The 16,386-nt window shown below is 36.3% G+C and overlaps 1 protein-coding gene across 2 annotated transcripts in view; it reads left to right on the top strand.

Annotated features, from left to right (window-relative positions):
• The window catches only part of AP3B1 (adaptor related protein complex 3 subunit beta 1), a 153,139-nt gene that overhangs the window by 49,698 nt on the left and 87,055 nt on the right, over window positions 1-16,386 (top strand). For both annotated transcript variants that reach the window (XM_066568762.1, XM_066568763.1), the window contains exons 8-13: window positions 5,909-6,070; window positions 8,211-8,308; window positions 10,342-10,396; window positions 10,476-10,547; window positions 12,977-13,039; window positions 13,934-14,066. In XM_066568762.1, the coding sequence (XP_066424859.1) occupies window positions 5,909-6,070; window positions 8,211-8,308; window positions 10,342-10,396; window positions 10,476-10,547; window positions 12,977-13,039; window positions 13,934-14,066 (583 nt within the window). The remainder of the gene's footprint in view (window positions 1-5,908; window positions 6,071-8,210; window positions 8,309-10,341; window positions 10,397-10,475; window positions 10,548-12,976; window positions 13,040-13,933; window positions 14,067-16,386) is intronic.

The raw sequence follows: 16,386 nt of genomic DNA, 5'->3' as shown, positions 1-16,386 counted from the left end.
GACCTCTAACAATTCTTGTCAAGCTTTATTTCTGCTGAGAAACCTCAATCATATTCAAGGTTTTGCTGTTGTGGAGAAGATGAATACTTCTACTAGCATTTGTCTGTTAACAAGTGTGATTGGTTGAGGTCTGGTCTTCTGTCAGAAACTTCTCACAGCTAATCTACTGAGCAACAACAGGTCTGTTCTGGTGTTCTGAACCTCATCTATAAAGCAGGTGGAAGGATTTAGGTAGGCATGTTCACATACAGCATCAAAATTTCAGCTCTATCTTATGAAATGCATTAACGCTTTAAGTAGCAAACCGTTCATAGATTATCCTCCATTTTCCCTTTTCAAGGAAACTGTTTTTCATTCAGCAGGTGAATACTGATCTTGGTGGGCTAAGGTAGTTTGTGGTATTGCAGTCAGTTACCGTATAGTGACTAGTACCAAAATTCTTTTTACTTTCAAAATCTAGCTTATCCAAAACTCACTTAAGAACAGTTCTTGGAAATATTAGAAAGGTCTCTGGAAGATAGTGATAATCTTGTTTGCTAAAGATTTTGCTACAGGCATCAGAAGAAAGCTGTGAGTATATTTCTGTATGAAACTGAGGAAAGAAACTGAAATTTGTAGCTTCAAATCATTTATACCTAACTACGGAATGCAAATATTTGAATAATTTTTTCAATACAAGATGGATTTAAGGCTGGCAAAGTGGGAAAATACTGTGTATTCATGCTTTGGATATCATTGAAGCTTTGTTTTATCTCAGTATGTGGGTGTGTGAAGCTCTGTTTGGAGGTAATTGTAGTATTCACATAATACTACAAATGTAGTATTTTACCCTAAATGGAAGTCACATTCTCAACTTTTATGTCATATTAAATGTAACTTCTAGCAAAATCTCATTTAAATGTTAGCAAATTCCATTAGCCTTTTTTTAAAGTCACTAAGTAAATGAGCTATGTGCCTGATTCTTCATGTCAGCTGTTAATACTTTATGAAGATGTCCCTGAATTGTATGTCTGGAATAATGTAAAAAAGAATTATGCATGTTCTTCCACACTAAAATACTCACTTCTCTGTTGTGAATAAATCATGGTAGATGGGGAATGCACAGAGTCTAGTTGCAAATTGTAGTCTGGAATACTGTGGTCTCAGTTTTTAATAATTTTATTCTCCCAGGGTTCTGAACTTCTTAGTCATTTTGCAATTTAGAAAAGTTATTAACTGCACAATTAAATCATGTGCTACTACAAACAGTTACGTGTATTTAATGCAGTTTAACTAAAAACTGCCACTCTTCTGTTCTCCCTTTACCACCTAGTGCTTTTGAAAATCCAGTAGTTCTAGTGATCCTATGACCACAGGGTTAGACAGATCATTTTACTGGTCTTGGTGAAAATAAAACATCCTTTCAAAAAAGCAAACAAAACAATAAACTTACGTTGGACTGATTAGTCTTAAATCAACTGTGAAACTGCATCTAAAGGGATTGAAATGACAACAGAAAGCATTGGAACATTTGAATCTACTCCCAGAACGCTCATGCTATATCTCTATTGTCAAAAAGGATTAGAGGATTGGTTTTATTTCTGATGAAGTTGCTAATATGTACTGGTTAGCATCAGTCTGAGTTCTAATTAGACATCTGTGAAAGTAAAATTTGTGTGTTGCCCATATTTAGCATTTCTTCAGGGATGTGTGAAGAAGCATATTCCTCAGTCTAGTGTAGTGCACTATAGATAGTGAAGATTGGAGAATAAGTGCATAGGAAATCATCTGTCAGTTGTTGATTCAATAGTTAATTACTTAGTTAAAGAGTTAAATTAATAGTTAAAACAGACTTTCATCTTCCTGTGTAAGAGTCTTACTTTCAGTCCTCTGCTGGCAGGAAAAAATATTAATGTTAATAGTATTTCTATCTCCATTATACCCTACCCATGCCTGCTTTTTCTGATTGAGATTCAAGATGTAGGCCTAGTATCAGTGTAATACCACTCAGGTAATTTTCCTTCTCCAGAACACCATAGCACTATTGTTGAGCATGGAGGTGCTTTCTAAGATCTCGGTTCTAACAAAAGTGGAAAGCTTTGCACAAAGAGGCTTTGCTTGTGCTTGCCCCCCAGAAACTGGTTCTGTGCCACTTCAGAAAAGAATTACTGCTTGTCCCAATCTGTTTCTGTAGTACAGGCTTCAGTACTTGTACTGCAAGGTTTATCTGGGGACAGAGCAACAATTCAGCTAGATGTCTTAAGATGAGGTTTCAGCTTGGTGGTCTGAAATTTTGGCAGTAATTTATTGTGTCTGAGTTCAGTTTCAGATTTTCTGCCTAGGCTTGGAATGAGTGAAGAGAATCCTAGAATTGTGTTCTATCCAGAAATAAGCTATGCAATGATAGCAGAAATTATAAGAATAACCTAGTGCATGTCAAAACAGACTTGCTCAGGTAAATGCAGACTTCCAAGCTAGTTGGAAGAGGAAGATGAAAGAAATGTTGAAGAGGCAGATAAAATAGTCTGTGAGCAGATGAAAGATGTCTCACAGTCAGTAGTCTTCATTCTCAATTTACCAGATGCCTGCTGAAAATACAATACAGTGGAGGGGAACCAGTCTAGGAGGTTCCGGGAAGATAATGCCCTGACACAGCTGGTCAGGATGTCAACAAGGTAGGGCACCCTACTGGAACTGTTGTTTCTGAGCAGAGAAGGACTGGTGGGTGATGGGATATGATGGTTGGAGGCTCTCTGGGCCACTGTGATGACAAAATGACAGAGCTTTTCATTGTCAGAGAAGTAAGAAGGTGGTCCAGGAAAACTGCAGGGGGAAATAAGTATTAAGGATACGGAGAAGACTGAGGTGCCTTTTCTGAAGTGAAGAGGGCAATAATTGTAAAACCAATTGTTCTTGAGGTACCCAGCCCCTGGTCTGTAAGACAGAGAGGATGAGGAAGAGAATGAAGCCCCCATGATCCAATGGGAAATAGTGTGCTACACCACTTAGACACAAAAAAGTCTATGGGTTACATAGCATCCATCCATGGGTACTGAAGAAGCCGGAGCCTGAGCCACATTCCATCATTTAGCAATAGTCCTGGTTAACCATGAAAATCCCAGTTGATTGGAGGTTGGCAAATATGACACCCATCTACACAGAGGGTTCAGGGGAGGATCTGGGGAACTGTCAGGCTTTTCAGCTTGACCTCAGTAGTGAGCAAGGATATGGATGGAGCAGGTCATCCTGAGTGCTGTTACATGGCACAAGTGGGACAACCTTAGGATCAGGCCTAGCCAGCGTGGATTTGTAAAAGGCAGGTCCTGCTTGACAAACTTAAGCTCCTAGTTTAATAGGGTAGGGAAGGGCTGTGAATGTTGGCAAACTGGACTTTAGTAAAGACTTTGAAAATATTTCCACAGCATTATCCTGGAGAAACTGGCAGCCCGTGGCTTGGATGCATGTGTGCTTTGCTGGTTAAGAGTTGCTGGCTGGCCACTCAGAGGAGTGGTGGTGTCTGGAGTTATATCCAGTGGGTGGCTGGTCACCTGTGCTATTCCGTAGGGCTCACTGCTGGGCCAGTCTTGTTTAATGCCCTCATTGATGACTCATGATGAAGGGCATTGAGTGCATTCTCAATCAATTTGCAGGTGACACCAAGCTGAGTGGGAGTGAAGAGGGCAATCTGAAGGGCAGGAAGGCTCTGCAGAGGGATCTGGACAGGCTGGACGATGGCTGAGGCCAATGGTGTGAGGTTCAACAAGGCCCAGTGCTGGATCCTGCCCTTGGGTCACAACCCCAGGCAGCTGCACAGGCTGGGGCAGAGTGGCTGGAAAGGACCTGGGGGTGCTGGTGACAGCAGCTGAACATGAGCCAGGCTGTGCCCAGGTGGCCAAGAAGGCCAATGGCATCCTGGCCTGGATCAGCAATGCTGTGGCCAGCAGGGCCAGGGCAGGGATTGGCCCCCTGTGCTGGGCACTGCTGAGGCCACACCTGTGTCCAGCTCTGGGCTCTTCATGATAGAAAAGACATTGAAGTCTTGGAACAATTCCAGAGAAGGGCAATGGAGCTGGTGAAGAGTCTGGAGCATGACTTCTGTGAGGAGTGACTGGAAGAAAAGGAGGCTCAGTGGTGACCTTATCACTCTTTGCAGTAACCTGAAAGGAGGTTGTAGCTGGGTCAGGGTCAAGCGACATGACAAGAGCATATGGCCTCAAGTTGCACCAGAGGAGATTTAGATTGGATATTGGAAAGAATTTTTTGAGTGAGAGTTGTCAAGCCCTGGAATGGGCTGCCTGAGGAAGGGGTAGAGTCTGCAACCCTAGAGATATTTAAAGGACTTGTAGACATGGTGCTTCAGGACATGATTTAGTGATGAACTTGGCAGTGCTGGGTTAACAATTGGACTATATGAGCTGAAAGGTCTTTTCCAACCCAAATAATACTATGATTCTGAACTTACACTTGTATTATTTTGGCATTGAATATAGTCAGTAGGTCAGCTTAAGGCTTTAAGGGTTTTTTTGTGATTGAGTGTTTTCACATTGTCTGGTAACTTTTTTCCATGTGTGGGATGATTAATAGAATTTGAAATAACAATTGCTAAAAACCTGCAACTTCTTGTACACCAAGGAGTTGCAGGTTTTTAGCCTAGTCTTCTGACTCTTTTGCATAATACTTTGCTTTCCTATCCATCACAATGTGCAAATCATGCAGTATTACATGTCCTGTTTGTCTTAGTGGGTCCTTTTAATATTTTAAAATTACAATAAAATACATGATTAGTAAAGATCATCTAAATACTTCTACTGTTGGGGTATGAAGAAGGACCTTAATCAGATTTAAAATAAAAGTGTTTTCATAAGAGGCATATGCTGCTTTTTATTGGAACTCTGCTGCTCCAAGTATGTTCCAAACAAATAATTCTTAAAATAAAAGGAAGTCAGAAATGTGAGAGCACAAGCTGTTTCTTTGTAACAGTTATTAATGAGTTAAATACTTTTTCAAACTCAATATTCCTGTTGAATTCAATAGTACTGATCTGCATGCCTGTTAGCAGTCAAGGTGAGGATATTGAAGATTGAATCAATGAAGATTGAATTATCCTCCTCCTGTTAGAGGAAGCTTCTTCAGTGCAGGTTGTGGTGCACTGAGATTGGGAAATTTCCTTTCACATTGCCTGTCCTGTAGGCAGGGGAGGAATTCAGTTACCACTGGACTTGATATAGCATCCTGAGTTTATAGTTTAGAATGTGACTGCCACAAAGAATTGTGGGAAGAGAAGTAAGGAAATTAAAGTACTTCAGTTGCTATTGCATAAAATATCTGAATTTGCTAGGCATCCTGTAAAAAACTTAGAGCAAAATTGGCATAAAGTAATGAAACTTCCCTTCATATTTCTTCTTTTTAAAAAAATTTCAGTGTCCATCCAAATTGTAATAAAAACCAGAATGGTGGTTTTAATTCATTGTCACTTCTTTCCTCCATCCCCCCATCCTCCTATCTCTACTAAAGACATTTTTATGGATTCTTTCACTACACCTGAATTTTGACCCAGGCATGCAGCCTTTCCAAGTTTTCTGAAGACCTATATATTATTTTAATTTCAAGTTATTTTCTAGAAATGCCAATTTTGGATCATGGGCTTTAAGTCCAAAAAATACCTGAAATAGTTTGTTGAATGATAGTAAAGATTTTTCATATGTAAGTACAACTTATTTCTAAGGAAATTTTGCTTATATTGTTAATGTGTTTTTCATCTCAGTGCATGTACTGTTTAGAGCAAATGGGTAGAAAAGCCAAAAGCTATTTTTAAAAAGTATATATAAATGTTGCATGAAACTGTGTTGCTGTACGTTACTTCCTTAATGAATAAAACCTGTTGATTCAAATATTCTCTGTATGTCCTTGTCATTTTGTCTTTTGATAGGTTGATGAAGTGGTGGATGAATACAGTGAAAATAATTTCTATGAATCTGATGAAGAACAGAAAGAGAAGGATCAGAAATTGAAAACCACCTATACTATGGACCCAGATCACAGGCTGCTGTTACGAAATACAAAGCCCCTGCTTCAGAGCCGAAATGCTGCAGTATGACAAATTCCTTTTTGATTAAAATGTTAAATCACAAATAGTCTAATTTTTAAAAAATTTTAAAGATTGAAGAGTAAAATCTACACCTCTTTAAAGCTGGTGAAAATACCCTTTAGTAACTCTAGGAGAAATGTGATGGATCTATTTTGAATTTAACTTAGTTTGTAAGTGAAACACCTAAACTGATTGTTGTATATGCTGCAAATAATACGGACAAACAAAATACTAGAAAAAGTATGAGAGCATTTGAATCCAATTTACATAGCATGTGATGACTCTACCAGAGGTAGCTTTTGATACTAAAACTCTCAACAGTTAGGCACAAACTGGTACAGTTTATTGGTACAGTTTTATGGAACAGATCTATAAAGAAAATCGTACTTGTTATTGATTCATTGATTTGTTCTTTCTTTCGAGTCTCACATTTTAAATGTAGACAATTATACACCACATTTCTACGACTTTTGCCTGGCAGGGTTCCAGGATAGATACGACATAAGTATGGTATGCTAGATTATTCCCATGAGATTTTAAAATACAGGTAACTTTTTAGAACGAGAAAAAGCCATGCTCATGGTGAATCATTGTGTTGTTAATCAGATCACAGAATATTAACTTTCTAACCTCAGATTGTCATGCTAATTAGGACTAGATGTCTTTTGAGAGAAGTCTTCTAATGATAATGAATATTCATATCACTGCAAAAACAGTTAGTCCACCATGATTAGCAAGTCACCTTGCTACCTATTCTTAATAAGCTAAATAGATGAGGTTATAGTTGTCCATTGAAACATACTTGGAGATTCTAACTCATGAGTGTGACTCTTCTCAAAATCGTTTAAGATCTGCCAGCCCAGCAGACTTTGGAAACAAGTTGATTAAATTTTTACAACTTTTTGCAAAAAATCGCTGTTCAACGTCTGTGATATTTCTTAATTTCACGTAAAGAACAAGTATGTTTGATATGTTTGCCGTCCCACTTCACTAAGAGGTTCAGTTAGTTATTACCCTCATTCCATAAATAATTTCCTTGATTAAATATGACTGTGAGAATATTGATTCTCACACTTATAATCTTTAACTTTCTGATATAAAGTTAACTGAGATGTTAAAGTGCATAATTTTGGAAGGTGCTATCAAAATTCCGCTACTTTGAATTGCTATTACAGGGTTATTCATACTATTCACACAATTTACCTACAATTGTTTAATTAGTGGCTTTCCATATGACCTTATGTTTTTTGTCACCAGTAAAAAGATACTTGTGGTATATTGCTAAAAAATTTTAAAGTTATTTCCTGGCTTTAGATGTTTTTAATTGCTTTTTATGGCTGAATAATAATTTTTCTTTCATTGGTACTAGGATTTAGGATACCAGTGAAGTGTCACTATGAGGGCTTTACTTGTCTCTGTGATTTGTTTTATTTGAAACAGAGAGTTAATCATGACACTGGTGTAGGAAAGGTTATGACATGACAATCACTAGCATAAAGATTATATTTTGTCTTTTATTTATGAGAAAATCTGAGAAGAAAAAAATGGGGTTTAAGTTGCTTATGTCTCAGTCTTCTGAATTTTGTTAGCCTGGATATTGGTATACACCCCTGTAGATTTTACTTTCTGTTGGATTTGATACTTTAAAATTTTCTAGTAAAGACAGCTGTTGTTTTATAAATTGCATAATAGAATAATAGAATGAAAGCTTTTGAGTGGAAACTAGATAGAAGGTGATACCGAACCTGTAGTAATAAAGGAAAAGAACATTAGAAAAACTTGTAAAGAATATTTCTTCATTACTTTGTACAGCTGATGTTAGCAATACTGATTTATCAAGGATGGTATCACTATGTTTGTGATTTAAATTACCTAATACTTTTTCTCTTTGTCCCTATTTCTATGACCTTCTATTTATTATAGCATACAGTAAATACTGGGAGTAAGTAAAGGTACTTAATTTGTAAAAATATATTTATTCCAGTGTTCTTCCTCAGTCTACTTTGCTGATTTCAAAGACCACAGGTGTGCACTTTGCTTTCTGAAGGAGAGTAAGCTGGGAGTCCTGCAGGTGTTAAGAAAATGTGGTAGATATGAATGATGATTTGAAGTTGACATGCTGCTCCGAATGTTCTTCCTTTAGGTGGTAATGGCAGTTGCACAGCTTTACTGGCATTTGGCACCAAAATCTGAAGCTGGTATTGTTTCTAAGTCATTGGTGCGTTTACTCCGTAGTAACAGGTAAGTAAAGTCCATACTTCACATCACTGTGTGTACTTTTTTGAGTGTATTTGTTTGGCTTATAACTAGCCATAGTTATAAGAATGTAACTATTACAAAATTAATTTGATTTTGAAATTGTTCTGTAATACTCACTTTCACTCAGCAAATGAGGATCACTAAAAGTCATTCCCTCATTTTTGGTATCCTGTCCAGGGATCATTGGTTATTGTGTTTCATTCATATGATTTTTGTTCTAACAAGAACATGACTGCCTAGTTAGTATTTAAATGGAGTCAGTACTAACTGGTTTGTTTGATATCTTGATGTTTTTTAAATTATTGTAAATTTAGTTCTGTTGAGTTCCTTACTGTCTTGCTAAGCACTAAAGAAGTCTTATGATGAATATTTTATTTTCCTGCACTGTAACACAAATCTCAAAATGGGTAAGTTTAGAAGGGATCACTGGATATTGTCTAGTCCAACTTCCTACTCAGGGAGGGTCTCCTGAAGCATGGTACTCAGGACTGTGTCCAGTCAGCTTTTGGATATCTCAGGGGAAGGAGACAACATTTGTGTTAAAATTTATATTGCCACTTGATACTGCTGTATCTTCTGTGTTTCCTTAATCCTTGGACGGTTTTTAAAGAACAAGTTTATATTTAATTCAGAACATTCTGTTTTGACTTAATAATCTTCAATAGTATTTTGTCCATTTTTCTATGAAAGGTCTTGTTTGCTCTATTTCATAAGAGTATTGGTGCTATTTTTTCATTTGTATTTCATAGTTTTTGTGTAGTGTGCTAATATTTTCTGCACAGAAATGTTTTTGTTCCCTATTCAGTTTTTAGATTTTGAATTTCCATGTATTTGTATGAAAAGCCTTGAAGGGTTTACATGAGACAATATTAATTGTTTTCAGAATAACTTTTTAACTAAAAATGGTATTTTTTGACTGGAACTTTGCTGTGAGAATAATTTACTTTTTAAATCATTTTTGTCAAACAGACACAAAGGTTTTTTTAAAAAAACTCACTTTTGTGTGTCTGGCAAGATTACTCATCTTAGATATACCTTAACTTTTGTCAGCCCTGCCATCAAAGAGCTGTTTCTCTGTAAAAGTTCCACAGCTCAATATCTGTTGTTTAAAAGTTGGTAAAGAAGTAAAATGGGACTACGTAGAGTATTCAATCTTTTATTTCAGATAAATCCCTATTGTTTTTGTGTTTGGCTTTATAGGACAGTATGCTTCCCATTCTCTTTATGCAAAGATGAGTAAAGTGCCTAAAGCAATTGGCAGATAATGTATAAACTTGTAATCACAGGTTGAAAGGATCATTTGTATGTGATTTATTGCTTGTTTATACTCAGGTTTCATTAAAAGAAAAGTCACTTCTTTCCTGTATCTCAACCAGTACCTTAAATAAAACTAGTCTTCTGATTTTTCTGTCTTGAATGGCTCTTCTGTTTTCTGTTACCATTCTGGGTGAAACACTTTTGCTTTTAGAACCACTTCAAAATAAGCTTTTGCTGTTTGCCCTTGAAGTTATTTGCCTGTGGCCTTCAAATTAATGTCAACTAAACTATAATCTAGTTAGGGTGAGAGTGCCTGAAAGAGCATCTCATAGCAATTTCCAGTTTTGTTTCATCATGTGTAGCTGACTATTTTCATGCACCTATGTAAGAATTGCATAAAATTGGTTTAAAAGATCTTAAGTACTTCTCTATTATCACTTTTCTTTGTAAGCAACAGCTGTAAGTATCTTAGGGCTATTAGACAGTTTTGAGTAAGAGGAGATAATGGGTATTATGATTTCTCATTAGGATGAGATTTCCAACATGCAAGGATTTGAGCACTCATGGTTCAGAAAAATTGTATGTAAGTTATTGCTTGGTTTTTGAGCAATTGGTGACACAAAATCTGCACTTTAAAAGCTTCAGAACTAGTATCTAGATTGATGTTCAAATAGAATTGAATTTTCTTTGCTGTGTTGAATTATTCTATGTATCAGTAATTTTTTTGAATGACTCTTATTTTTCTTTTCACGTTCTAGAGAGGTGCAGTATATTGTCCTGCAAAATATTGCCACTATGTCAATTCAGAGAAAGGTATACCCTATTTAGAATTTTTTTAATCACATTGTAAATGAAACACAGGAGAGATACTTAAATATATTCTGATTTTCAGGGCATGTTTGAACCTTATCTGAAGAGTTTCTATGTTAGATCAACTGATCCAACTATGATCAAAACACTCAAGGTGAGTTTATTAAAGACAAATTTTTCTATATATTACTGGACTAATCAGTTTGCTACAGAAAGGGAAAATGTTTTTCACTGACACAGGTCTATCTGTGCTGTTTCTTTATCTCACTAAGATGTATAGAGGTCTTTAGTTAAGTCCACAAGGGTCCTTCAGGCTTGTCAGGCTATCTGAAAGTTCCTGTTACTGTGTTGCAGGTGGAAGAGTGGCTATATTTTCCCCTAGAGCTTTTAGGACCTTTCAGTGATAGAAAGCATTATATTTTTTTTTTCAGCCAGGTATTCTAACATTGAGAGTTTGACTATTTCATGGGAGGAAAAGAGTCTTTAATACTGTTAGCTTAAAAAGAGGTTGAATCTCTTCCTCTGTACAAAATGGGGCAGTGCTTGATTCCCAAATTTTCTTTGAAGTCAGCATTTGACAGGAGAAATACTTTAGGCTTTCCTCAAGGCCACATCTCAATGCATGTTTCCAGCTGTTGTCTTGTTGTTTTCTCTGTAGTAATGCTTTAACAAATGTGAAATCCTTGACAAAACAATAGCTAAAAAAGTGTCTACTATTATGTGCCTTTTCTCTTGTTTTGCTTTAGATTGTCATAGGCACTTATGTTTAGGAGTGGAAGGTAGTTTTCTGAAAGAAACAATATTTTCTTTTCTTTATCTTCGTTTTACATGCATATTGCACTTACATGTTCAAGAGTGGTGTAGTACAAGATGGCTATGCCAAAACTATCATGTTTAGATAAAAAATAAATATATTTTTGTATTTTATACCAACAATAAGACTTAAGTAAATATGAGGCAGTTGGAAGCAAAAAGATATTCTCTAGATTTTAGGAATATTGTGAGGAATGCCTTACTGTTATCCAAGAATAGTCAGTCCAAAAATAATAGAAAGCTGATGAATTTAAATTCCCATATTAATTGATAATATATTGGAGAAGAGGTGAAGTAGAAGAAAATGTGGTTTGTCCTTTCATTGTTTCATTTGTTTCATGATGGCTGAAAAATTTAGAAGACCCTAAACTTCTACATACATAAAAAAATCTTGTAGTTTTCTCCCTCTTCTACTTCTGTAGTTCAAGCCTACCTATTTCAAAATAGAATGGTGAGATTCATGGCTATAATTAATATGTAGGAGCGCCCTTGAATTATCTCCTGTGCTGTTTGGATTAACGTTTTTTTTTAATTTTCCAACATCAAGTTTGCTTTCTTTGATCACTGGTTAGCATTGAGCTTAGCATTGAGCTTTCACAATAACCGATTTTAATCACAAATTCTCAGTTATAATTAATTGTCATCATCTCGGGGTCTGTAGTTTTCTGAACAGTTAAGGTTTTTTCCCTATTACAAGCATTACTTTGCAGATCTGTGCTGGGTTTTTTTTCTGTATTATTAATGAGCCTTCTATTATTTGGAACTCTTACACAGATTTTCTTAGTCAGCCTTTGTCTTCATATCCCTGAAAACTCTAGCATCAGCTGAAAATTCTGTTGCCTGTCTTCTTACTTTTACAGTTCATATGTGAAAAAGGCCAGTGAAGATATTTGTGATGTTCCATTGATAGCCACCCTATACTATAAAATAATCTCCTTTTCTCTTGCATGTTTCTCTTTTTCATTTATCCTCTTACTTTCTATGCTATTCAAGATACATATCTTTCAGAGCCTTTTGTGATGTGCCTTAAAAATTGTTTTGAAGTAGAGGCGGACTGTACAATTTGAGTATCCTTTTCTGGATGCCTCCAAGTCAAAAAATACCAACATATTTCCAAGGCATGGCTTCCCTTTGGAGAGACAGGGCTGTGTTTTCAGTTTACTTCATTCAAAGTTGAAACAGCCTGGAAGCATAGTATGTTTAAAATATATGCCAAGTGTTGTATATAATCCTCTTTGTTCCACCAGGAACAAAGAGGAGGGCTTCCAGGGTATGATGTTGGTGTTGAATAAGATCTGAGGAATCTCATAGATGCAAATGTTTCATTTCTGAGTTTAAAGCTCTTTTATTACAGTTTATCTGAATATAATGGCCAATTTATTTCTCCCCTGATGCAGTTGTGACTTCTGTTATTTCTTCTTACACTGTTGTGTGGTTCTTATATGCTAAGGCCTGTTGTGTGGAAAAGCTGACAGAAGTAGTTCAAGCCCATTTGATATGCAATGAAACACTGAAGCTCGGGCTCATAAAAAATGTGTCACCGAACCTCAGTCCTGCTTTGTAAACTTTGTAAGTGCTTGCAAGGAAAATATGCCTCCTGAGTGCAATGGTGGTACCATTTTCTACTGATATCTGGTATACTCTGTTGAATTCTGAGTAGTATTTTTAATATGTATTTTATATACAATAAAAGTATAGTGTATATGTGGTACTGTTTAAAATATTTTATTTTTAACTTTTGACAATATGTTTGGGGTTTTTTTCTTGTAGCTTGAAATCATGACAAATTTAGCAAATGACGCCAACATATCAACTCTGCTTCGAGAATTTCAGGTTTGTGCAAAAGTATATTCTTTTTATATTTATGATCTCTTTTTCCATTGTCAGATGTTTCTCCTAGGCTTAAATTTTTGAAGTTTAAGTATTTTCGAGGATGAAATGTTCCAAATATGGAAATTAAAGCATCTCATACCATAATGGATAAAGGAGCTATTTGTATATGGAAAGGAATCCAAATATTTTGTTTCTCTCTCATTCCAGCTACCAAAAAAGAAAAGAAAAAAAGTGATGAGAAAAACTCAATCATTCCATATTCTTAAACACAAATTCCAGCAACTTGACTGACACTATAAGTCACTGTATGACAGGGTCTTAATTTTAGCAGTATTTGGCCATTAGTATTTGTTGCCAAACCTCATTTCCATAAATCATGTGATGAAATTGTGTTTATTGTCTCCAATATCTTTATGTATCAGCAAGATCTTCCACCTATATTGTGAAACAGTGTCTGTCCTTTCTTTCCTCTTTGCTTGTGACATCTATGTGCATTGCTTCAGTTCTCTGTCTGGATTTCTGTGAAAGGTACGGGTTCTCAGGCAGGTAGGTTATTCATAGTTTCACAGATGCTCCTAGTTAAATTAACTGAAACCTCTCTGAAGAGAGAGCTCATCAACTCCAACCTTGCACACAAACAAATGGCTGGTTTTTGGTAACTGCCCCCTGCCCCAAGCTTTCTTGAAATCAGAGGGTTTCATGGCCATGGGTGACCAAAGCTTGCAAGAAATGTCTTCTACAAGTGACAAGGAGGTGAAAAATTATAGCTTGTAATGTGCATTGTAGCTTTCTAAGTTTAATTTATTATACAGTATGTTTCCCTCATGAGAATAATATGATAACCTTTGTTTGGCAAGAGCTATATACTGACTAGCAAAAATCCCATTTCTTTAGACTTACGTGAAGAGCCAAGACAAGCAGTTTGCTGCAGCTACGATTCAGGCAATAGGCAGATGTGCTACTAACATCACTGAAGTGACTGACACGTGCCTCAACGGCCTCGTCTGTTTGCTGTCCAACAGGGATGGTAAGCTAAAGTTCTCTTCGTTTTCTGCATAGCTGATAGCATGAAATGTTTTCTTAGAACCACACAAAGTTTCAGATCGCATCAAGAAGTGGGAGTTGACTTCTATAAGAATTTGGCTGACAACGGGACAAAAATCCTGCACTTCCAAAGGCTCTGGTATTCACTGAGTAGTTATTTTCTCTTCTGATAGAGAAATTAATTCATCATGGCCCTCAATTACATGTTTACCTACTTTTTCTTAAAATGGTGTGATTATTAAAGTGTACTGTTTTGATTATCATAGGTAGCAATAGTTGCAAGCTAAGTTGCATCAAAGCAGTTAGCCTGTAGAGGGTGCTGAAAGCTTGGAATTTTTTTTTGCAGTGCATCAATGCCTAAATGAAAACACATATTAAATAGTTTTAGGATAAATGGCCCCAAATTTGGTTTCCTTTTGTACTCTAGCCTTCTGTTATTTTTGGATAGCGAAACAAAGTTTTAAAGCATTAGGGAACACAACAAGGAGCAGATAAAGTCAAAGAGGGTATAGCAGCACAGTAAGTCGATACCTAATAATACTGTATTTTCTTATTAGTTACCAATGAATATGTCAGTCTTACTTCATAAGAAGTCAGTAATGTGTGTTAATAAATAATGTGAGGAAGGAGCCAAAGCATAATTGTGGAGTGTCCTGAAGTAGTTCAAATAGTTCAAAGAAATTGGCTGATACTGCTCTTGGCTTTGAAAAGCAGCATTAATGCCTCTGTATATCTCCCGGACATAGTTTTCATGGCAATCACAAGAAGGCCTTTATTCAGGACATCATTTTGGCAGCACATATTTGGCCAGTGACCCACTAATACACATAGAGCTTTCTCTTACTTGTTTTATGAACTAAGTTGTCATTCTCAACCACCTCATCTTATATCAGAAATTCTTACGTGGCCTCAGTGTATAGCTTTGTATTTTTAATATGTGTGACTTTCATTTCTTAGTGCTGCAGATCTTATTTCTGTTTAAGCCTTTCTGATTATCAGCTGTATTTAAAATATCTTCCCATATCATGTTACAAAGCCATGTCTGCATAGTGCACCTTCTTGTATTATATTGAGCAACAACCGTAGTAAAAATACAAGCTTCAAAGGTTGTTCTTGGCTTTGCCTGATTCTTCTAGCAACCTTCCTCCGAGTAGGCTTCCTTCAGCATGTACAAATCTCCATATTTCTTCTGTTTTAAACGAAATAATAAAACTGTCACTTCAGAATACAGATTTTGTTACCTAACAATCTGTTTTCTTGCTTTGTTTTGGTTTTGCTAAGAAGGAACCAAGATAAGAGAAAGAAGTTTTTTCCTTTTATCATAGATTGTCAGTTTAATATTTTCTTCAGAGCAATTCAATATGTATATATATATTTATATACACACATATATGCATGTGTGTGTATACAAAGGTCTGTCTCAACAAGATTAGTTTTCATGTCTGTTTCTAAGTAGTTGTCTAGCAAATAAAATTATCTTCTTGTGCTTACTGTTCTGAAAGACTGCAAAGGGTATATTGAGGATCTTTTAAAACTGGCAGCTGGCAAATTGCTTTACCATAGCTGCAGTGTCTTTATTCCTTCTTTCAAGGAATGAATAGAGTGGCATAATTTACATGGTACCTTTCCCCAGGTGGCAGGAAATTACTGATAGTCACAGCTTACTGAATGTAAGAGTTTTTGGCATAGTAAGGGAATAAAAAAGAGATTTAGCATAGTGGATGAGAATAGCTTTAGGAGTCTTGGTTAGTCTTGCTTTCCCCCAACTTTAACAGTAAAAGCATTCAAGCAATCTTTTTGCTCTGCTGCTTCTTTTGTGGTCATTTGAAGCCTAGAAGTAGTCCTGCTGCTTTGTGTGGCATGAAGCACAAGCTGGTGGGTCCAGCAGGTTCTGAGGTTTGTGACAGCAGAGTCAGCTGTGCTTTCTCTGTACTATTTTCTTATTATGAAGAATTCTGCACTTGAGTGCAGAAGAGAGGTGCTCATACTAATTTTACCAAACCATAACAGAATCCTGTGGTACAAGCTTGTGGGAAAAGTGCCTTCTGATTCCATGTGCTTGTAACTGTAGATACCACCCAACACTCAGGACATCTTGGCTATATCTGGCACAAGAGCTTTACAGTTAATCATTCTGCAACTTGGGTGATAAGAGGCAGGACCTTGTTCCAGAAACAAGGATATCAAGAACTGCTCTTGAAATTTTCTTTGGTTGCTTAGAAGTGACTTAAAGTCAGGTTTTCCTTACTCAGAAAAGCTGTGGTATGTGGGGTAGAAAAAAGGACAACATTTGAGCTACAGAA

Source organism: Molothrus aeneus, chromosome Z (genome assembly GCF_037042795.1).
Source record: "Molothrus aeneus isolate 106 chromosome Z, BPBGC_Maene_1.0, whole genome shotgun sequence".
Lineage (NCBI taxonomy): Eukaryota > Metazoa > Chordata > Aves > Passeriformes > Icteridae > Molothrus > Molothrus aeneus.
The sequence above is the reverse complement of the archived record's forward strand: the minus strand, read 5'-3'. Positions and strand labels throughout refer to the sequence as shown.